The sequence below is a fragment of the Chiloscyllium plagiosum genome, unplaced genomic scaffold (genome assembly GCF_037043375.1).
Source record: "Chiloscyllium plagiosum isolate Xiang-an unplaced genomic scaffold, Cpla_swu_hap1 HiC_scaffold_27, whole genome shotgun sequence".
NCBI classification, from domain to species: domain Eukaryota; kingdom Metazoa; phylum Chordata; class Chondrichthyes; order Orectolobiformes; family Hemiscylliidae; genus Chiloscyllium; species Chiloscyllium plagiosum.
In genome coordinates, this window is record NW_028270165.1 from 29,935,609 (window position 1) to 29,960,633 (window position 25,025).

The 25,025-nt window shown below is 38.7% G+C and overlaps 1 protein-coding gene across 1 annotated transcript; it reads right to left on the reverse strand.

The window, feature by feature from the left end:
* Positions 1-472: 472 nt before the first annotated feature.
* On the reverse strand, positions 473-24,675 carry LOC148143507 (putative G protein-coupled receptor 139). Its single transcript, XM_087975222.1, has 3 exons — positions 24,606-24,675; positions 19,558-20,448; positions 473-849 (listed from the first exon to the last, which is right to left on the reverse strand). Exons 1-3 carry the CDS (start codon positions 24,673-24,675, stop codon positions 473-475), a joined length of 1,338 nt encoding a protein of 445 aa, XP_087831348.1.
* Positions 24,676-25,025: the final 350 nt, after the last annotated feature.

The window sequence follows — 25,025 nt, forward strand, 5'->3', positions numbered from 1 at the left end:
GCTGTACTGTTCTATGTTCTAATCAAAAGTCTCAATAAAAGCATGACTGACTGAACAAAGGTGTTGAAATCACAATTAGTGCAATTTGGCAACTTAACCACATGAAACGTGCTACTTTATTTGTGTTACTGCACTAAAGCAGTCAAATATCAAGGTATAATTTCCCAGGAACGTCCCCAAAGAGAATACAATGTTCAGTATAACATCTGGGCACATGCGATGTAACTGAAATGCTCCTCTCTGCTTCGAGCAACTTTTATGTACAGTTTAAAAATTCACTGAAAACCTAAGCCCAAATGAATGTTATGGGGAACGGCATCAGTTAACTGCTGATAATTGGAGTATGCACAAATTATCTAGTAACGAATTTGGCAGCACTCTGCAATAAGCCTACTTTAAATTTACATCGGGATTGATCTAATGTCTCGTTTGGACTGACATAAAGACGTTGAATATCACCCGATTTTCATCATCAAAAGTTCAAATATCGTCCTTTATTTACTTTGCTCAAAATATAGTATACTCCTAGTAGAGGAGGTTTTTGTGCGGACACTGTCACTTCTTTCCACACTGTGTGCAAGGCACAAAAGTAGGTTCCAGTGTCTGTTAGACGCCAGCTTGATATAATCAGAGAGCTGCTTTTCTCTTCGCTTCGACTGACGGCTCGAAATCTACCATTACTTGCTGTCTCGCTTCCGGTCACCATTACCAATATCTTCAGACTCTGACTCGGAGTTTGCATGAACCAGTATATCGCAAAGAATGAAATGGCTGTGTGACAGTGTATCGATACGGTCTTCCATTCACTCGGAGTCTGAGATGGAAATGACTGTAAAACAGTCTCTTCACCTGTAACATGCAATGTGATTCGCATGTAAAGCACAAAAGAAGCTTGCTTCCCTTCCGATTTGTATTCCAGAAATATAGGGACCTGGTCCAAATTTAATTCATTCACAAAAGATTTGCAGCTCACATCCACTCTCCAATACCCAAAGATCTTTTTCTTAGCTAAGGTACAACTTTGCCAAAACTTTGCAAAGGTTAATAATCTGACAAAAGTGGATCAAAAGTTGGCAGTTATTTATTTATCTTTTCACAGGACGATGGCGTGGCTGGCTACATAGCATTTAATGCCCATCCTTAATTATACAGCGAACACTTAATATTCAGTAACATTGCTATGAATATGGAGTCGCAAATTTTCCAGGCCAGGTAAGGATGTTAGTTTCCTTCCCTGACGGAGATTATTGAATTAAATGGGATTTTCTGACAATCGATTATGCATTCTTGGTCATCACTAGATTCTTCATTCCAGACCATTTAAAAAAAATAATTCAAATTTAGCGGTAGGAACTGATGCAACTTCGTATGCAAGCGTATACTGATCACATGTTCCTGAAACATATCTTAAGCGGGCAGAGCACAAATTAATATTAATGCATGGATATAAGGAAGGTGGTGACACAGATTGGCAAGGTCTGGAGAAGCCAAAGGACTACGGGTCTTCATAATAGAAAGTAACAGAAAAGCAGAGCTCTTCCACCGAAGTGAGGCATAAACCATTGCAACTGAAAGAACTGTTCTGATTTCCATATTGATAATGCTGCTTTTACCCAGCGGAATTGGGCAATGAGCTTTGAAATATGGAACTTAGTATGTCAATCCTCTAAAGAGAAGGCTGAGAGTTTACAATTGAATGTTTTCTGATTAGTATGCAGTTTTATAAAATCAGAACAGAGAAGGTGGTTCAAACTATGCAGGAGGCATTTTTGGTGAGGTGAATTGTCTGTTTTTGTTCTGTAAATCCGAAACTACTCTAGATAACGTCCCCGTTATTCCCTAACCAAACGCATTTTAGTAGTGAGAAACCCGCACTGTTATCATCCTTTGCATGTCATTTTACCTATAAGTTAACATTCCATTCCCATTATTGTGTTGGTGACTTGCGCTGTGTTAAAAAAAAACGATTGCTGGAATGCAACAAATAGTGAATAATGTTTGTCAACGGGCTTCACACAAATAAAGATTTATGTTCACTACTTCACAGAGTCACAGAATCAGTACAGTGCTGAAAGAGGCCATTCAGCTTATCCAACCCAGACCCACCCTCTCCCCGTGATCTCACACTTCCCAATGGCTGATTCAAGCAGCTTGCACATTTCTGGCCGCTGTAAACAATTTATCATGTCCAAATCTTTGGATGTAGCCGCCCTCCCCTCCATCCTATAAAAAGGGTAAATTTTAATTTATCATTCTGATTGCATTTTGAACCTCTCTACTCTCTTTGTATTGTGAATTTCGGCTCTCAAGTATTCCATGACTGTACATTTCTCTGATTAGATTTTAAGGATGTTTGCTCTTGCTTTTACCAAGAGTTCCCCTTTATCTGTTTTTTTTAAAATCTACTAAATTGATTTATGGATTTATTCTGTACATCTTTACACTTACTGCTCTCTTTAAGTTTATGAAACATGCCGAATTGGATACACAGCGCTCCTTACACATTCAAAAATCTCATGACAAATGTGATTATTCTACAAGGAGGACGCAAGAAAGCATGAATTTGAATTACAAATGATTATCCATTAACTATTACTTTAATTGAATGATCCATTAATTTAATTACTTGCATGTCATAAATCTGAGGAAAACATTAAATACTAATATCCACCTGAAATATAATTGCATCCTTCACATTGACAACCAGTACAAGAACAAGTGAAGTATTACCACATAGTAACTGAATCATTTATCAAAAACAAAGGGGAAAGCTACTTCTCTCATATATCTGTTTATTTTTCCGGAAAGTAAAGTAGAAGTCCAATTAGCGTCGTAGAATCTGGCCACGTGCATCAATATCAGCATTTGAAAAAGGATAAAAATATTGCAAAGCTAATCCAGCGTTTTCATGTGCAGTCCAGAGGTTAACGTTGATAGGTCCAAACCCTATGTGAAGATCGACAGCTAAAACAATGTGTCCAAAAGTGTGGTGCTTGAAATGCGCAGCTGGTCATGCAGCATCCCGGGAGTAGGAGAATTGACGTTTCGAGCCGAAACGCGTTATCAGGATACATATTAGAATGCGGTGTAGTAGATTAAGAATACTATTTAAAAAAAACGCGCGGAGTAATCGTGTTACTGATAGAGGAACAGTATACAGGACTGAATTGGAATATGTTATGCCTTACGGATTTGCCGATAGTATATCCTGATTCGGATTTATTAGTTTTACTATAGAGGATATTAGTGATTGCCTGTTTGTTGCCGAGATAAAGATGGAGAATTATAGTTCATGAATCCTTTACAGAAAATGAGACACAGGTAGACTTTAAACTGAAATAGCGTTACTTGAGTACTCTGGAATAAAAAAAAGTCAGGAACACTGCACTGTTAAAATCAGATCAAAATGAATTTCATACGCAATTCTACGGAATGATGGAGTACACCTGATGATTGAATGAACTAATCTTCCTCCTGATTCTTACTTCTGGTGCTTTTATGCGCTGATATAAAGCGATCATGTTACAAGTATTTGCTTCTTGCCATCAGTTAGAGATGAATTAAATGGTTATGCTTCTTGTGATGACTTTCGTGAAGTATCTAATTAACATGAGAGATCAATTATATAATTAGATGGATCAGCTTAATGCTATGCTTAGAAGATATTTCGCAAGTGAATAGGGCTCAAAATCATTATTCTCATTTTAGCGAACTGTATTGAAGAAGTTTACTTGTAAAATCTCTGATGCAGATATGATGGGATGCAAGCTACGTTTGCTACATAATGCGTATGATTTTAATACAATTCACTTTGGATTTGTGATCTTCCATATTCACGCTAATCATTTGTGAGACATGATTAAATTCAAATTTCCACTCGTTGAAGGCATTCAACACTTACTCTTCAACGATTTCCTCAATAGCTTTTGCCAAGTTAACGGCATTGTCATCAGAAATACCTCGTACAATGTGGCTGAATTTTGCACTTGCAATTCATTTGTCGAGTTCAGGAAATAAAGGACTGCAGCTGTGTAAACAGTTCTGCTTTCCAGATTTTACATTTAGGTTTGTAAAAATTAAAGTTGCACAAGTAATTCTTAAGTAACTTCCCTTGAAGTTTGCACTGAGTATGATAATACACGTGTATAGTGTAATTTCTGAGACATTCCCCTTTCAGGTGAAAAGCATGGAATCAGTTCTTGAGTTGTGAAGTGCCTGCCCAAACACATTGTTAGTTTAGTCAATGGCCGCATTCAACTGGCGTCACGCACAGCGTCAAGCAGACACTGACACAAAGCTTTCATTGCTGTCCTAGATTGTGCCTTGCTCTGTAGCTGTAATACGTTAACTTGAAGGTAAGCACATACGCATTGAAGTGCTGTCTATCTCACTGCTGACAAATCCATGTTCTGAATTTGATTTAGCTGAACTTTTTTAATAGCTTGATGACACATTTAATCTAAACGGAGATTATTTCCTGAAAGTCGCTTAACCGACAAAGGATAAATTAAATTTGAAAGAAATTCTATAAAATAAACCGTTCCGTTGAGTTAAGTCCTTTTGGTTTTGGTTAAGAATTGAACATAAGAATTGCAATTTCACCATTACACCGGTCACCAAAACAAACTTCGAAAGCTCACTATAGCTGTTGACGTGATTAGGAATTGGATTGAGTCGGAAAGCAGTATCTTTTCCAGTTTGTACTGACGTGATCCTGTATCACTCACATCACACCGAATATCGAGTGATATTCCTCCAAGAGGATGACTGCAACGCCACACATAAAGTCTATCGCCAAGCAACAATGACCAAACAAGTCAGTTGGAAGTGTCCAAATATTTCTGGCAATGAGAGTCAGCAAGCAGGTAAAATGAACTGCCTCAGTCGCAACTTGAGGATTACCAAACTGAAAACGGCATTCGAAGTATACAGCACTAAGGGATAAATCACTCTGACCAGAGCTACCCTTATTTCAATGCCACTGGTTCGATGCTCGGATATTACTGCGTCAACAATTAGTAGAAGGGAAATGGTGATATCGTTGCAGTTGAAAGTTATACTGCTCCTTTCTGTCTTGATTGCTTTTGTTAATCCTTGCTTCACAGAGGTTTCCTGACCATGACCAACAATAAATGAAACTCAAAGTCACATACACGACACTTTTCAGATAATGGTGGTTTTCGCATTTGACCCATAATCGATCGCCAGAAAGCGACCTGTATCAGGTGCTGCAAGCACGGCCGTAATGCCGAATAAATTAATTGCAAGTGTTATTAAACAAACGGGAAGTAGAAATTGCCACAAGATATTCGCTGAAACTATTTGTCTCGAGGGGCAGTGTCCTATTAATATCACGTTTCTATGCCATAATGCTCACTGAAGTGGGGAATAAAGGGAATAACCTCCACCCAGTGGCAAAATAAATGTTCTAATCGCACAAAGCGCCTTGAAAGATCAAGAATAGATAACGATTTGATTTGGAACAAATAATAATTAAAATTTCATAACAGCTTTATCACACGATTAGAAGATATAAAATTGAGTTGAGGAGAAATTATTTCTTTCATAGGATCGCGAATCTTCACTACTGCAGAGTGCAATGTATGTCAAGACATTGAGTTGAGTTAAGAAGGCAACAGATACATGTTTAACTAGTAATGATTAATGTGTTATGGAGTGCAGTTGAAAAGTGGAGGCTGAGATAAGATCAGCCATGTTTTCCTTAAATGGTAAACAGGCTGGATGGGGCTGAATTACCTACTCCTGCACCGAATTTTGATGTTTTTATTTCTGTCCCGCAGTAACTATAAAGTTACTATGATCAAGAAAAATAGTCAAAAGTATTCCTTCCTATTTTTATTTAAATAACAATTAAATTCCAGAACTTCGTTTCATAATTTAATACATAAATGAAATGGAAATGGATATCTCGTAGAATGCCTTTGCACCGATTATGACATGCTTGCCTTGTTGTAGAGCCATGCCAGGTGTCAAGGCAGTTGGTTCTCTGTATGGATTTCACAGGTAATAACCAATGGCCATGCGTTACACAGTTTTACTTCTCTGAATACGCCTGTTTAATTCACAGTTAGCACCTGCTCGTGAGAATGGTATTTCAGTCAGTTTGCATTCGTCCACTCTGGGACTCTACCTGCAACTTTGTTAACATAATGATGGAACTGGTCATTAAGTTGCATATCGGTTTTTCATGAGAGAGAAAAAAACTTGAGTATCTATTTTAAAACTTTGGTGCTGCTGTAACCTGGCAGTGACAGCTGCGGTCCAGGGTATGTGAGAACGTGACAGGTGCATTCCGATTCTAATGACAGTTTCTTACTTCAACTGATACGTGACAGGAAAATAAGTGACTGCGATAATGAGGATTGTTTAAAGACATTACAGCCTGTGCAACTATTGGTGATTGCAAATGTTCACCACTTCATTTAATTCTGTTCTCAATTAAGTTTTTTTTCTCATTGAAAACTTTGACCTCATGAAACTTAACACGTTCAGGGAATATTCCCTTGACATTTAGCACGAACTTGAAACTCTGGGGATTTGGATAGTTTTTACCCATGTATATAGTCAGTAAAAGATGCATGGTCCCCTAATTTTGTGGTATTTTCTTTATATCCGGAAGATTAAGAAGTGATACAATGTATCGAGACTGAGATTTTCAAGTATTATAAAAACACGTACTCATCCTGCCTCCCCCGGCCCCCACTGCACCCTGGTCCAGTTAGAAGCTTTTCGTGACAATTGATAGAGACGTTATAAACAAATAAAGATTCCAGATTAATTTCCCTTAAATTATCTTCAATTCCACTTCGCCGATTCCTGACCCTTGTCAATGGAGAAAGTTTGCTCTGTCACCCTTCCATTTCACCCTCACCAAACCCTGTCCCTCTTAATGTAACAATACCCCTCTCCCAAACCCTCAATCCTTATAAACAGTGCCACAAAATATCTCGTTTCTCTTTTCTCTAAAAATAACAGTCTCAGAAATTCCCACAAATCTGCATCCCTGGACATCTTACAAGACTGATAATTGTGATGGGATTTTTAAAAATATTGTCAGTCATCAGCACAGAAATTTGAAGGAAACAAAAGATAGAAATCCCAATTTCCAAAGGTTTGAAACTTTCAAAAGTGTGAATACCTAAATGGAGAAGGAAAACTTCCCCATGGGCCACAAGCCGTCAAAACAATGTTGGCTTGTTTAAGATGATGGAAGATTGGCTCTGATGTGAGACATTAAACGATTATTCTTCCTGTGCAGTGGGAATTTAAACCTCATCACTTTTTTCAGACTGTCAGAATAGTTGAGAAGAAACAAGACAATGTTCTGGTTGAGGGATAGAACTGATACCAGGGGACATGGAATATAGGGAGAGGCTGAATAGGGTTGGGCTTTTTCCCGTGGAGAATCAGAAGCTGAGGGGCAAGCATATAAAAGTTTACAAAATCATGACGGGAAAGATTTGGTGATTAGTTAAGTTCTTTTTCCTAGGGCAGCGGAGTCCAAAATTACAGGGCATAAGTTTGGGATCAAAGAGAAAAGATTTTTTTTTAAACTCTGAGGGGTAACTTTTTGGTACAGAGGACGGTACGTTTATGCAACGAGCTGCCAGGGGAAGAGGTGGAGGCTGGTATAGTTACACCATTTAAAAGACATCTGGATGGGTGTATAGACAGGAAAGGTTTAGAGCGTTATGGGCCAAATTCTGGCAAGTGAGAGTGAGTCAGATTGGGATGTCTAGTCGGCGCAGATAAATTGGACTAAAGTGTCTGTTTTAATGTTCCAAGAATCTATGATTCTCTGTGTCTACAGTGATTGAGATTGAACTGTTCCCATGTCTCCACACTAAATGACCCGAGCTTTACTTTGATGGAGGCAGAGAACTTCAAACTGGGCAATTGGAAGAAATGCTCTGCTTCCATCAGACGTGAATTCAACGAGTCTTTCTCTCACTACCATACTGCTGTGACCTCTTCAGCCCATCAGCTGTTTGACCACACCATGGAACAAATCCGCTCCCACAGTCATGTGAAATTTCTTAGACGCTATCCAATCCATCAACGCTTAAAAGTACATTTTAAAACCCCCACATTTGGACCTTCCTTAAAAGGATGCCCAACATCATTTTGCAAGGGTGAGATCGATTGAGGATAGTTACCATTCCAGGATAAGCAGGCAACATTGAAGAGTTAACTGTCATTCTCTCTCTACAGACATTTTGTAAACGTCGTGGTTTAAAGAGCATATTCCATTCAGTGGGAGTAATATTCAGTGCTGATATAATCATTACATAATAACTACATTGATGATGTCAATGCTTGTACGACATGGCAACTTTTATGACAGGTTTGTCCAATTCAAGTATTTTCAACTAACAATCAAAATTGAAAACGTCAAAGGCATACATATTTTAAAGCACTTGGAAGAAGGATAAAAGCAAAAGATGTTTCAGATCATACAACAAAATTGAGGGCAAGTCTAATATGAGAAAAGTGTTGAGGAAATTACAGAATTGTATTTTCAGATATTCACCTTTAGTCTTTTTAGATTGGAAATTTTGGTAGCACAAATTTTAAAGGTCCCTCTGAGACAACTCGTTTTGTTTTTGACCGTGGTCTTAGTGTCATGCGTGATGCATTGAAGATGGGTGATGCTGTAATTGTCCATTTGAAGACGATAAATTTGTAAAATTGCAATAAAATAAATAGTGAGCATTTATTTTGCTCAATTTGATTTAATTAAGAAGTGTTGACAAATTCTGGATATTCAATTGCTGCTCTACTTTCTTGCAATGAAGAGGGAAATGATCACTGGCGTGCACCAGACAATTGATCCAACAACCATTTAAATCAAAAAAGCATCGAGGAGAAGCCAAGTTGTCAGTTGGATACTCATTATCATTGACATCAATTCACCCCAGACTTACTGCTTCCACTTCACTTCCACCTTGTTCACTGCGGAATTAAAATTCGATTGCAATAATGGATAGGAAGAAGAATTTACATCCCTCCTTTCATTCTATTGCTCTTTTCTGTGCAATTGCAATGAATAATTGAGAAGCGGGCACAGCAAGTAGCAAGTCAGCAGAACCACACAATTTCCTTATAGAAGATATGTTTAAACATGTTCTACATGGATTCAATGGAGTGAGAAGTGGCTCGATATTAATATTTTATTATTAGAGCATTCAGTAGCTTAGGCATTATTAACTCAGTCACAGACTGCACGAGGATGGAGATAATGCTACACTTTAATCAAGGCATTAGTTAACCCTCAGCTGAAGTGTTTTGCACATTTGTGGACATTCGAGGGAGGGTAAGAAGGAATTGGTTAGAATTCTGCTGATATTTATGGAAATGTTTCTGGGCATGAAGAGTTTCAGTTAAAAAAAGTGAGTTTCGAGAAATTGGGTCAATTTCCCTTGGACAGGAAAAGGTTCAAAGGAGATCTAATAGATGACTGCAAAATCCTGTGAGGTGCAAGGCGGAAAGAAAGGCAAAACACTCTTCCCCCTTCTGAAGAGACAGAGAACGTGAGGACAAAGATTAACGAGAACTTGCAAATGAAGCAAATGCTGTCGAAAAAACAATGTATTTTACGCAGCTGTGGTCAAGTTCTGAAATGCACTTTCTGGAATGGTGGACGAGGCAAGATCATTCAAGATAATGAGTTGGTGTTGGATGATTATTTAGGGACATCAATGGCAAGTTTATGGGGAAATAGTAGGAACACAGCACAAAGTCATAAACTCTACTCGGTGCGTCAGTGCCAGAAAAATGGGGAGAATGATGTTATTTTGTATAGTACCATTTCTTACATTATTTGATATCACTCCACAGTGATCATCGGTGCCATGAACACCCATAAGAATGCATGTGTGACTACCCGGCTAAGAGTGTTAAATGCAATCACTGAAATTATTCACTGATCGAATTTAGAAAGCTATTTTTATGGAACAGGGGCTAAATGAAATCTGGACATGGAGAAAAATAAACGTCGGGATATCACAAACTACGTTTTCCTAACGTGTTGATAAATAACTTAATTTTCCTTCCAAATTCGTATTATAAAATGACATTGCCTAGATTTGAAGTAAGTGGTTAGTTTCTAGAACGTTTGCAAAAAATATTGCATTATCAAGATGCCTATTTATCTTCCTCACAGCTCGAAGTTAAGACGGAATTTTTTTTCACTTTATGCACGTGAAAGCAAAAGTCAAATATGTGATGAGTCTGCAATATTTTCATATACCGAGAGTGGGCATTTGTCACTGGAGTACGGCAAGTTATGAGGAATCCTTGTCAAGGTTTATAAAATCATGAGGGACATGGATAAGGTGAAAAGCAAAGGTCTTTTCCCTCTGGTAGAGGAGTGCAAAACTGAAGGGCATACTTGTATTGCGAGAGAACAAAGATTTTAAAGGGACCCGAAGAGCAGCTTTATCATACAGAGGGCAGTTTCGTATGTTCAGAGAATCTTGGGCAAGGAAATAGACTCTCTTCATTACAAGTTATGCACTTCGACCAAGTTTCCCAAACTAAATCTGCAGAAGCTCTGGGTGCATCTGTAATTCATTGAAGACTTCAGTCAGTGAAAGAGAGAAAACACTGGAGATCGGTACAAATTAAATTGGAGAATCGATGTACCTAACACATCCTTCACACAGTGATTAACTTACTGGAATAATTTATCTGAAACTCTGACAGCTGCAGTCACCAGATACTAAATAGCATCAATGTGAGCTCTTTGTGCATTTCTATTAGATGATTTGCAAATTTTTGGCAGTCTGTTGAGAACTGGTAAAACTTTTACCTAATGTAAGGTTCGAGGGAGCTAATTAATGATTTAGGGTTTCAGACTTATTATATGTATACTGAAAGGAAATAGGTTTACGAACTGACTGATGTTTGTGTTTTGATGGAATACGACTTAAAAACATTCTTCTGAAAGACAAAGAAACTTCAGAATGATCGCAATTACTTGCTTTCTTTTACATAGTTGTCAGACCTAACATCTGGCAGCTAGTGCCAAAATGGGAAAAGCTGTGTCACTTTCTAGTCAAGCAATGGTTTGCCATCGTCAGATACAGCGAATCACAATATCGAGTTATCTTCCTCCCACTGCAGTGTCGCATTTAAGGTTTAACACCAAGTAACAAATAACCAAACGAGTCAGTTGACCAGGGTCCGAGTAGTTCCTGTCCATGAGACTCAGCACCCAGTCAAAATGAACTGCATCAGCCGCAGCTTGATGATTATTAAACTGAAGGCGCCATTCGCAGTATCTGGCACGAAGGGTTAAATTATTCCGAGCAGAACTACCTTTAATTCGATACCTCTGGTTCGATGCTCTGGATGTGGGCGGCACGGTGGCACAGTGGTTAGCCCTGCTGCCTCACAGCGCCAGAGAGCCGGGTTCAATTCCCGCCTCAGGCGACGGACTGTGTGGAGTTTGCACGTTCTCCCCGTGTCTGCGTGGGTTTCCTCCGGGTGCTCCGGCTTCCTCCCACAGTCCAAAGATGTGCAGGTCAGGTGAATTTACCATGCTAAATTGCCATAGTGCTAGGTAAGGGGTAAATGTAGGGGTATGGGTGGGTTTCGCTTCGGCGGGTCAGTGTGGACTTGTTGGGCCGAAAGGCCTGTTTCCACACTGTAATGCAATCTAATCTAATATTACTGGGTCCGCAATTAGCAGATGTAAAGTTGTGCTATACTTGCAGTTGAAAGTTATAATGCTTCTTTCTACCCTGTTCGCTTTTGTTCATGACTGCTTCACAGAGATTTTCTGACCACGACCAACCTCACATGAAAATCAAAGTCACGACAACACACTTTTTAGAAATATTATGATTTTCACACCATCAATCAGCAGAAAACAACCTGAATCAGGGGCTGCAAGTACGGAGCTAATGTCGAATAAATTCATGGTCAGTGCTATTAAACAAGTGACAAGTCGATACTGGCCCAAGATATTCCTTGAAACTACTTTTCTCGAAGGACAGTGTACTCTTAAAATCCCTCTCATGTGCCATAATTCTCACTACTTTGGGGGTAAAGGCAATAAACTCCAACTGATGGCACAGGAACTTTCCAAATCCACAAACTGCCACCAGTAACGATGAAGATTAGATAGAGTTTATTTGGAATAAGTGATAGCGCAATTTATAATTACAATTTCATAGCAAGGGTAGAAGATTTAGAACGGAGTTGAGGAGAAATTACGTCTTTCAAATGTAATGAAGGTGTGGGTACCCTTTATGCAATTTAAAAGCAGCAGAACTACTGGACAAAGCACCAAGACTTATCAATAAGGCCACAACGCAATACTTGGCCTAACAACTCAAGTGGTTCATTCCCTGGAGACAAAAACAAATTCAATTTTGGTCCATCAATTTAAACTATACCCCGAAAAGTATCAACATCATCCAGTTTATATTTTGTATATTGACAATCTTAAAAACCAATGACAAATCCGATGCTTTGGGGATATAATACACGGGAAAATTGAACAGTTGAGAGGAGAACTGCCAAGCCCAACGTGTAAACAGACTGCTTGAAAAAAAAAAGCTCTTTTAGAATTACCTTTTCGTTCAGTAACCCGTGACACAGAAATTCCTCTGAAAAGATAAAAGAAGACACAGGTAGATCCGAATCGAAGAACGAAAGCTGCCCGATTTTGAGATAAGATGTGTGTTTTTTTTATATACATGTGAATTGGGAGTTTTATCGGACTAGTATTACAGTAGGGAAGGTAAAATATAAGCTCGAGGAAGAAATTGGAAATAGTGGTGAGTTAATTATTCTCTGTTATACTTTAGGAAATAAAATTGTTAATTTTCACTTTAAATAATCTTTGACCATTTAATTTTTTTAATAGATTACTACATGGGATAAATCTCTTCTGCACAGCTGGCTTTAAATTAAACAGGCGGGTTATCACGTGTCGTAACACAAAGGATTGTGAATGTTCACTACACCAGACTGCAATGGATGGCAAGACATTTAGTTAAGTTAAGGAGGAGATAGATAGATTTTCAACTTGTATCCTTTGAGGTGTTACTGAGTGCGGTTGGAAAGTGAAGACTGAGGTAGTTTCAGACATGTTTGCATCAATTAGCACAACAGGCTGGATGGGCTGAATTACCTACTCCTACACCCACGTATGCTTTTTTAAATTATTTCTGCAATGCTCAGCGTGACTATAAAGTTACTACGATCATGAAAAATGCTCAGATGTATTCCTTCTTAGTTTTATTCAAATAATGATAACATTCCAGAACTTCAGTTCATAATTTAACAGATCAATCAAATGGAGTTGGATATCTTGCTGAAAGAATTTGCACCTATTATCTCATGCTATCTTTGTGTTAGATACATGCCAAATGTCAAGGCTGTTGGTGCTCTGTATGGATTTCACAGGAAATAACCGTCGTCCATGCACTACAATTTGGCTTCTCTGAATACATCTATTAAATTGTCAGTTACCACCTGCTCGTGAGAATGGTATTTCAGTCTGTTTTTATTCTTCCACTCTGAGACTTTAACTGCAAAATTGTTCATTATGTTGCATATAGGTTTTACTTGAGAAAGCAAAAACATAGCATGAGTATCGATTTTAAAATTTTAATGTTATGTTCGGAGCAACCTTTTCCTGCTGCTGTAATCTGGCAATGACAGTTGCGGTCCAGGGTATGTGAGTACTAGACAGGTTCATTTCCGATTATAATGACAGTTTCTCACTTCCGACTGATTCGTGTAAGGAAAATATGTAACTGTGATGTTGAAGTTTTTTTTTTGAATCGTTACAACCTCTGCAAATATTGTTGATAAGAAATTTAGATTTAGATTACTTACAGTATGGAAACAGGCCCTTCGGCCCAACAAGTCCACACCGCCCCGCCGAAGCGCAACCCACCCATACCCCTACATTTACCCCTTACCTAACACTATGGGCAATTTAGCATGGCCAATTTACCTGACCTGCACATCTTTGGACTGTGGGAGGAAACTGGAGCACACGGAGGAAACCCACGCAGACACGGGGAGAATGTGCAAACTCCACACAGTCAATCGCCTGAGGGGGGAATTGAACCCGGTCTCTGGCGCTGTGAGGCAGCAGTGCTAACCACTGTGCCACCGTGCCGCCCAATGTTCACTGCCTCATCCATTTTTTTTTGTTGTTGTCGATAACGTCAATTAGATTTTGTGTCATCGAATGCATGAATAAATTAAATTATGTAAGATCGAAATAGGAGGAAAGATTTGTGATGGAAAATAGAAAATGTTAAGTGGTCACATACGCCAAACCTATTTGAGACGCGATTTGGATGTGAACGGAGACCTTGACCATTCTGGTGAAAGTGGAACATGATAACCAACTACATCGAGACTTTTACGAAAATCAGACGGCCTAAAATGTCATTGCGAGTTTAAATTAATTGTTTTTTTTTTCGGACTCGTCATTATTGTATTGTAGGATATATGGTCCAACATATTTGCATGCTTAGCAGTCACAGCCTGAAACTGGATCATGAAAAAACACGCAGCACTTGTGGTACTGTTCAAAGGTTCAACATTGGCCAGGGCAAATTCCAGATCTCTTCTCTTCTTTGAAACTATCTTATCCAAACAAAGCATCTCAGACAGTGCTGCACACCACGGCTTGTGCACTGCAACTATAACCATAATTTCCATGTTCATATCTTGGAGTAGGGGTTGATCTCAGAATATGTTAATCGCAAGGCAGGTTATTATCATCTGAGTCTTGAATGAATTTTATATGCATGTTCGGGCAGATAGCAACCTGCTTCTTCACTTGATTGGATTTAGAAAGATGGTGGGTCACAAAGAGGACAGGTAAATGGACAAACGATAATATTAAAGTGGAATCCCAGAGTTCTGGTGATTTTTAGTTGAATAAAGGGACACAAATGATCAAGTAAATAACATTGCAATGATTGATAGAGTATAGCATTGATATGTTAGATAGTTGCATAACTAGAGTGGAGTATGGACATAGAGCGGGACAAGACCATGTCATGATTTGGAAGGTGGTCGTCTTTTTAAAAGAATGGAGGCGTTTCTGAGACGGGAAGTATGGAAGACGAGAGGGCATGGGCAAACTAAAATAAACTTCGGTTATACCCTTGGAAGGAAAGTTGACAATACAATAGTTACCCGCTTAGCATGGCTGCAGAGTCTAGGGCATTAGATTTAGGTTTGTGTCTTATTGGAGGCGTGGTTTTTCATGCTACCACCTCAGGCCATGCAATTGAATGCACTTTTCGAGTGATGGAGAAATCGACGGTGCATTGTTGACTTTCAGCAGGAAGAAAAAATTGGATTGCATACATTGCAGGGTGACTGAGGAAAAGACTGGTTGACTGACACTAGAAGATGCAGTGAGTTATACTTTGTATCTTCTTTAACAAGTTGTTAATATTATACCAGCAAAGTTGGTGCAAATTCAAAGCCTGTTGTCAGGTTTCAATTATTGAAGCAAAAGGTTCGAAAACTGGTTGGGTTTCTCTGAGCAGGTTGAAATGCTAATGATTAGGTTTTTCATTAAACATGAGTTGAAACTGTCGGATTTATTCTCTAACATATGGACAGATCGTATTACCTCGTGTTTAGGCTAGGACAATTATCATTTCTGATCAATCGTTCAAGCTATTCATTCAAACGTGCCCTCCAGGCCTATTTGCCCCTTTCTGTGCTGAATCCTTCTGGACTTGTCTCCTGTTCATCCCAACCACTGCAAGCACTCCACCTTCATTCAACTCTTCCGAGAAAAAAGAAATCATCTTCTCCCCTTGTGTTCAGCTGGTTTCACCACACGAAGCTTAACACGTTCCGGGAGATATTTCCTTGATATTTAGCACGGATATGAAACTCCGCAGATTCCGATAGTTTGATACGATCAAGAAGAGATGTATGATCCCCTAATTTGGTGGAACACTCTTCAGGAAGAGTGAGAAGTGAAACCAAGCGTCGAGACTCAAATAGACATCAAGTATTCTTTAAAAATCGTATTGACTCTGACCCCCACCCACCACCACCATCTTATTCATTCTGGTCCAGTTTAAGGTTATTTGTGACAAATGATACAATGGATATTAACAAATGAATACAAATAAAGATACCAGAGATTTTTTTTCCTTAAGGTTTCTTCAGTTCCACTTCTTCGATTTCTGACCCTCGTCAGCAGACACAGTTTGCTCTGTCAGCATTCCATTTCACCCTCAGTGAACCCTGTCCCTCTCAATGTCCCCAACCTCTGACCCCTCAATCCTTATAAACAGACGCATGAAATATCTCGGTTTTTTTCCCTTGGAGAATCGGGGGGCTGAATGTTTGGCTTACAAAGGTTTACAAAATTATGATGGGCAAGGGCAGGGTTTTAACCAACGTTGTCGACAATTAGAAAGCGTAGGTTTAAGATGAAAGGGGAAAGATATTTTTATAACGCTGAAGGGTAACTTTTTCGCACAGAGGTTGGCATGTATATGGCAATTGCTGACAGTTGGTATAATTACTGCATTTAAAAGACACCTGGTTGGGTGTATGAATAGGAAATGTTTAGAGCGTTTTGAGCCAAATACTGGTAAATGAAACTAAGTCAGATTGGGATATCTGGTCGGCGCAGACGAATTTGACTGAAGGATCTGTTTCAGTGTTGTATGACTCTGTGATTTTATGCGCCTGCAGGGAGTGGAATTGGCCTGGTCACATTTTTCCACGCTAAGTTCCTCCAGCTTTACTTTGAGGGAGGCAGAGAACGTCTTCAAAGTGGGCACTCATCAGAGGTGAGTCTCTCTCACTGCCATGCTGCTGTGACTCCTCAGTCCTTCACTTCTTTGACCACACTATGAAACAAAAACCTCACTACAGCCATGTGAGATTGCTCAGCTGCTGCCTTCACGACAATCTCATCCCTCAAGGCGTAGTGGTACATTTTAAACCATCCACATTTGTACCCAATTTCAAAGGATGCCCACCTTAACCTTGGAAAAGTAAGACTGATTGAGGACAGTTACCATTCCTAAAGAGAAGCACAGAAGAATTGAAGAGTTAACTCTCATTATCTCGCTGGAGATGTTTTCTAGTCTTCGTTGCATTGTAGGGCATATTCCGTTCAGGGAAGGTTTACATTCAGTGCAGGTACCGTCATTCGAGAATAACAGCAACGATTATGCCAATTCTAGTCGTACATGGTAACTTTAATGAAAACCTCGTCCAATTCATGTATTTTAAGTAACAATCGAATTGAAAAAGTTAAAGTCGTAAATATTTAAAGCACTTCGACGCAGGATAATGGCAAAGAATGTTTTAGATCATGTAAAGAAAACTGATGGTATGTCTGGTATTAAGAATGTCTTGAGAAAATTATGGAATTGCATTTTCAGGTATTCACCTATATTACTTTGAATAAAAACTGTAAATGTTAATAGCACACATTTTAATGATCTCTTTGAGGCAACTCACTGTATATTTGGCCAGGGCCTAAGTGGCATGCGTGATGCATTGAAGATGGGTGATGCTGTAATTGTCAAGTTGAACACGACAAATTTCTATAATTGCATGAAAAATAGTTATAATGTCTTTTTCTCAATCTGTTTTAATTAAGAAAAAGATGTCGACAAATTCGTGGATAATGTTTGCTGCATTATTTTCTTCCAATGAAAAGAGACATGACTACCAGCGTACACCACTCAATCTATATAACTATTCAAATCAAAAAAAGCAGCCAGCAGATGCCAAGTCGTCAACTGGACATTCATTACCATGAAAACCAATCCACCCCAAAATTTGATTTTCCATTTCACTCCCAATCTGTCCCCTGCAGAATGAAAATTCAATTGCATTAATGTTAAGGAACAAGAATTTATATCCCCCTCCTTTTCTTTTTATTATTACTTTCTGTTACATTGTAATAAATAACTGAGAAACGGGAACAGCAATTAGCAAGACAGTAGAACCAAACAATTGTCTATTGGATGGTGTCTTTAAGCATTTTCTGCATGAATTCAATTGAGTGACTAATGGCTGGATATTCATGTGGTATCACTAGAGCATTCAGGTTTAATTAACTCGGTCACAGACTAGAATTGAAAGGAGATAATGTTGTACTTTATCAAGACTTATGTCAGACCTCAGCTGAAGTATTTTGTACAGTTGTGGATATTTGAGGGCACGACGGAATGAATTGGTGAGAATTCTGCAGACATTTATGAAAATGTTTCCAGGGATAAAGAGCTTCAGTTAAAAATATGAACTTGGAGAAATTGGGACAATTTCCCTTGGAGAGGACAAGGTCTAAGAAACGATTGCATTATCGCATGTGGATCAGGCAGAAAGATAGGGATAAATGCTTCCTACTTGTGAAACGATAGAGAATGGAAGGAGAAAGATTAAAGTGAACTTCCAAATGAAATAAATGGTGTGGAAGAAAATATGCTTCATTACACAGCTCGTAGTCAAGTCAGGAATGCAAGTTCTTGAATAGTGGACGAGGCAAGATCATTCAAGGCAATGCGGTGGGCATTAGATGAATATTGAAATGCGGTAATGTAGGGTTTACGGTGAAATGGTAGGAAAACAGCACGAAGTCAACCCCACGTGAAGTGTCAGTGCCTGCACAACGGACAGAATGGTATAATTTGTACAATACTATATGGTTGATTAATTGATATGACTACACAGTGATCGTCAGCGCCATGAACACTCATTAAACTACCCAGCTACAACAGCTGAAAATAAAATCATTGAGATTATTCACTAATCGAATTTAGAAACGTAATTCTTTGTAAGACGGGCTATCTGTAATGTGAACATTGAGAGGAAACGTCAGGATAATGCAAATTACGGATGCAGAATATTCCTAATGAGATAATAAATAAATTAATTTTGCTTTCACCCTCTTATTGTAACATGATGTTGCTTAGATTTGAAGTAATGTGTTGATTTATTGATGGTTTCAAAAAATTGCGTTATCAATGTGTCTATTTATCTTTCTTGAAACTTGAGCTTATAATATAATTGGCTTTTATGTGCACGTGAAAGCAAAATTCAAATACGTGAAGGTCCAACAATATTTTCATGCACATTGTGTGGACATGTTTTACAGCAGCACTTGAAGTGGAGACGTGACTTTGCAGAGGGTCATAAAATCACGAGTGGCATGGATAAGGTGAATAGCAAAGCTCTTTTCCCTCTGGTCGGAGTGTTCAAAACTGAAGGGCTTATTTTTTTATTGTGAAAGGGCAAGATTTCAAAGCGACCTGAAGGTCAGATTTATCACACAGTGGGTTGTTACACACGTGGAACGAAGTGACAATGGGAGTGGTAAACGTAGATGCAGTGCCATACTTAAAAGACATATGTATCAGTACATGAATAGGAAAGGTTTAGAGTGGTATGATCAAATGGAGACAAATGAGAAGGTTTTCGTTTTGTAACCTTGACGAAGTGGATGATTGGATCGAATATTTCCTTGCTGTCAGACTCTGTGAACAGATTGTCACAGTTTGAAAGACTTACACAATAATCTTAATGGATATTTCACTCCATTTATGAATTCTGTCCTGAATTTAGCCTGTACTCCTGCATAAATAAACGGATTGATGCAGGAGCTCAGAAGCTGAAGCATAAACCCATATTCCTCAAGAACGAATGTTGACTCATTGGAATCAGAACCTGAGAAATAAGTGACGTTGGCAATTCGAACATAAAGGATTGTTATCATGAATAATAAGTAGAGTAGGATGAAATTGCACGAGACGGAAAAAAGTAAAGCAATTGACTTTCGCCGCTTCTCCACCTCTAGGTCTCTCTGGTTCAGTCCATTGCTCTGAACCCGAACTCTCTTGCGGGCTCTATTGGCTGCTAGAACATGTCTGACGGTCAGAGCATTGAGCAATACAATCAAAATGAATGGGAGACAGGGAGTTACAATGGATCGCATCCAGTCATATGCAGCCCATGCAGGTGACGTGTAAAATATTAACTTTGCGCTGCAGAACCACGGCATATTGTTAATTATGTACATTGGTTCATATACAAAATATAAAAAGGCATTTTTTATGCAACTCAGGGTGGACACGAATCCTATAGCCCGTGCAGCGACCATTTCAGTGCAGTATCGTATTTTCAGCTTCACGCATGAAATGGCCACAAATCGGTCAAAGGTAAAAGTGACTGTTAACCAGACAGAACAGTCTATAGATGCATAAATCAAGGCAGAACGTAAACTGCATAATGGGGTGATGGAAAGGAAAGTTGTTGGAAAATAAATCCCAGCAATCCGGTTTAAGAGGACAGCAGAAAATATGACCAGGAGATCTGTCGCTGCCATTGATACCAGGTAATAAGTGATACAACCAGAGAGACCGCATGTTCTTCGAGAAAGGATCACAATAACGACCAAGTTAGCTGTAATAAAAGAGGGAGATAATGAGAGAGTAAAATCATTTATCATAGATAGAGAAATGCAGGCAGAAATATTCCAAAGAGATCAAAATGAAAATACAATGGACTTAAAAACACCAAATATTAATGCAGCAGTATTGAATAAGCAAAAAATCAAAACTCCAATAACAAAACATTGAAAAAATATGAAGGTGCAAAATAATAGACTGGAAAATTTAAAGGATCCAGTATCATATCTCACTGAATCAATGTGATTAATTCCAATGTATTGATATCAAACTAATCATTGTTGAGGAAAATGAAGTTAACTTGATTATAATTGTTCCTACACAGATGAAGTGAACATGCAATCAACATTTCGATAGATACTGCAAGCATAAAATAATTTGGTCGCTGGTCTAGGGTACAGATAATTGTTATGACACGTGCCAAACTCTCCTGCTTAACTTAAAGCATTGAAAAAACTTATCCCGTGGACTAATCCATAAAACGTCGAGTGTCCAAGGGCTATGTACAGTAAGAATTAACAACTTTATTTCTTAAAGTATAAAAGAGAATAATTAACTAACCATTATTTACAAATTCGTTGTCTAACATATCTTATACCCACCCTTCTACAACACTAGTCCGATAAAACTGCAAATCAAGATTTACAAAACAACATTTCTTATCTCAAATCAAGGCAGCTGTAGATTCTTGTCTTCGGTTCTTCCTGTGCCTTCTTTTCTCCTTGTTTTGGAATGTCTGCGTCACAGTTACTGATCGAAAACGTACGTTTAAGAGAGTTTTTTTTTCAAGCATTCTGGTACATGCTGGGTTTCGCAGCTTTCCTCTCCACGGTTCAATTTTCCCCCAGTCTTATAACCCAAAGCATCGGACTGTGTCATTGGCTTTTAAGATTGTCAATATACTCAATTCAAACTTGATTGGAAATTGGTATATATTTTTCGTGGTGTAAGTTAAACTGATTGACCGAATTGGAATTTAGAATCATAGAGTCATAGAGATGTACAGCACGAAAACAGACCCTTCGGTCCAACTTATCCATGTCGACAAGATATGCCAACCCAATCTATTCCCACCTGCAAGCAATTGGCCCATATCCTTCAAAACCCTTCCTATTCATATACCCATCCAAATGCCTTTTAAATGTTGCAATTTTATTAGCCTCCACCACTTCCTCTGGCAGCTCATTCCATGCACGTACCACTCTCTGCGTGAAAACGTTGCTCTTTAGGTCTGTTTTATATCTTTCCCCTCTCACCCTAAACTTATGTCGTCTAGTTCTGGACTCCCCCGCCCCAGGGAGAAAAAAAATGTCTCGTTACCCTATCCGTGCCCCTCATGATTTTGTAAACCTCTATAGGGTCACCCCTCAGCCTCTGATGCTCCCGGAAAAACAGCCGCAGCCTGTTCAGCCTCTCCCTGAAGCTCAAATCATCTAACCGTGGCAACATTCTTGTAGATCTTTTTTCTGAACACTTTCAAATTTCGCAACAACTTTCCAATAGGAAGGAGACCAGAATTGCACACAATATTCCAACAGTAGCTTAACCAATGTCCAGTAGAGCCGCAACATGACTTCCCAACGTCTGTACTGAATACTCTGACTGATCAAGGAAAGTATACCAAACGCGTTTCCACTATCCTATCTACCTGCGACTCTACTTTCAAGGAGCTATGAACCTGCACTCCAAGGTCTCTTTATTCAGCAACGGTCCCTCGAACCTTACCATGAAATGTATAAGTCCTGCTAAGATTTGCTTTCCCAAAATGCAGCACTTCACATTTATCTGAATTAAACTCCATCTGCCACTTCTCAGCCCATTGACTTATCTGATTAAGATCCTGTTGTAATCTGCGATAACCTTCTTCACTGTCCACTAAACCTCCAATATTGGTGTCATCTGGAAACTTACTAACCATATCTCTTATGCTCTCATCCCAATCATTTATATAAATGACAAAACGTAGTGGACCCAGCACCAATCCTTGTGGCACTCCACTGATCACAGGCCTCCAGTCTGAAAAACAAACCTCCACCACCACCCTCTGTCTTCTACCTTTGAGTCAGTTCTGTATCCAAATGGCGAGTTCTCCCTGTATGCCATGAGATCTAACCTTGCTAACCATTCTCCCTTGGGGAACCTTGTCGAACGCCTTGCTAAAGTCCATATAGATCTTATCTAGCGCTCTGCCCTCATCAATCCTCTTCGTTATTTTTCAAAAAACTCAATCAAATTTGTGAGACATGATTTCCCATGCACAAAGCCATGTTAACTATCCCTAATCAGTCCTTGCCTTTCTAAATACATGTCCATCCTCCCTCAGGATTCCCTCCAACAACTTGCCCACCACCGACGTCAGGCTCACTGGTCTATAGTTCCCTGGCTTGTCCTTATCACCCTTTTTGAGCAGTGGCACCACGTTAGCCAACCTCCAGACTACCGGCATCTCACTGCATGGATGATACAAGTATCTCAGCAAGAGACCCAGCAATCACTTCGCCAGCTTCCCAAAGAGTTCTAGAGTACACCTGATCAGGTGCTGGGGAATTTTCCACCTTTATGAGTTTCAAGACGTCCAGCACTTCCTCCTCTGTAATATGGACATTTTCAACACGTGACCATGTATTTCCCTACATTCTATATCTTTCATGTCCTTTTCCACAGCAAATAATGATGGAAAATACTATTTTAGTCTCCAGGCAACAAGCTAATCGAAATGTTTGACAGAGTGTTACATTGATACCTTCTCGAGAACATGGGCTGCTCTGTCCGGCAGTTCTGTTGCTTTTAATTCTCTGAATGGTACGCACACATCTTCTAAATATTATTCAGACCTCTTGAGCAAACTGAACCCTCTCTTAAACCATTGGAACTCGCAGATGAAGAGTTCTGACACAGAGAAATACCCTCCTACTGAATTCTGGCACGAAATCACTTCATCGGTACTGGCCAGAAATCCATGTAATAAATGATTAAATTTATCCTGCAGTTTATACTTGAAATAGAAATGCTGTGCCTTTCATTTCAGAGATGCTTGCAGTTATGATTTCCCGCTCTACTTGGAAAAAGTGCTGAAAGTAGAAGAAAATATTACTTATTGTCAGAATTGGAAGCAAGAGAAAATCTCACTGTCAACAGTTGTCAGTGCAGTAACACCAGTGGTCGATCATGTGGAAGTGGAGAATGGAATTCAAAGTGAGTATTAATGATTGAGGAAAAAACAGCCTGCTCTGTCATCTATGGACAATCACAATATCTTCGTTAAATGATAAGAGTTTACCAGCATTTTATCTGAAACTGTACATCAAAGTTAGGGAAGCATACTTCAGTATTTCAGTAGCATCACGAATTCAAAAAGTGAATAATGCAGTAATTCCTCATTTACATTGAATAATATTGTGATATTTTACACACAATATGTAGACTATAACACATGACACGCTGAGAACTGTTTGTAATTGCCCGTTTAAATAGTGTCAGCCACGCAACAAACAATATTTATACAGTGATAAAAATAAGGTGAACCACATACAATAACGTCACCAGTAATATAGATGGACGCCAGTTACATTGAGATAACAGTTCAAAATTTACATTGCCAATGTCTCACCAACTGTACATTTACATTTTAATACCGTTACATTACATGACCTCAACAGCAATGGCAATCATATTATAGGGGTGTATTTGCACTGTAATACCAAGAAGAAAGATTCACACAAAATGAATGAAAAAATCGAATCTTATGTACATGATGAATTGTTAATAGCAAACGCTGAAAATATTAAAAAACACAATGATGTAGTATCGTCACAAGATAATATAACTGAAAGTGGATCAAATTATAATGGTAACACAAGAAATGTTCACTGCTAAAGTGATTGCGCAACAATATTCAAGAAGAAAATTATGCTACTAATACTGAGAAATTATGTCACCATTCAGTAGATGTTTTCATCAAAATGATGAATTAATGGCGTTAAGGTTTTATATAGGTGGATGGCTTAGACCAGTTAGAGGAAAGAAAATCGACCATGAAGAAAGATAATACACATCATGAGAGGGAAAAGCAGATGCTCTGTTGATGAAAGGGTACGAATGATGCAGTTCAGCAATAATTGACATAGTTACTCAGTAAATCTAATACTTAACCTGGAATCCCGATAATTGCAAGAATAGGATAGTAAATGGAAAACAGCAAACCGTTTGGTATTCCATGCATTTCTGCTGATGTTCTCAGCGTATTCTGAAATTCATTGAAGATTGCTGGTAATTATATCCAATGCCAAGTACCAGGGGAGCTTATTAGATTGTTGTTCATTTAAAATTAATTCGACAATACGATTACTGCACGTGCTGCCTGCTAGATTTAGTTAGATGCATTAGAATGTATTTGCTTTCATGAGGTTTGTCATGGTAAAAAAGTGAAAAACCAAGACATTATATAACAAACAAATTGTGTGTTTTATCAAATATACAAAAAGCAGACGATGAGTGTCGACGCAAAACATCATTTTTCATGACACAGTATGCTCAAAAATATCATTCTTTTCAGAAAAATTGCTATCCGTG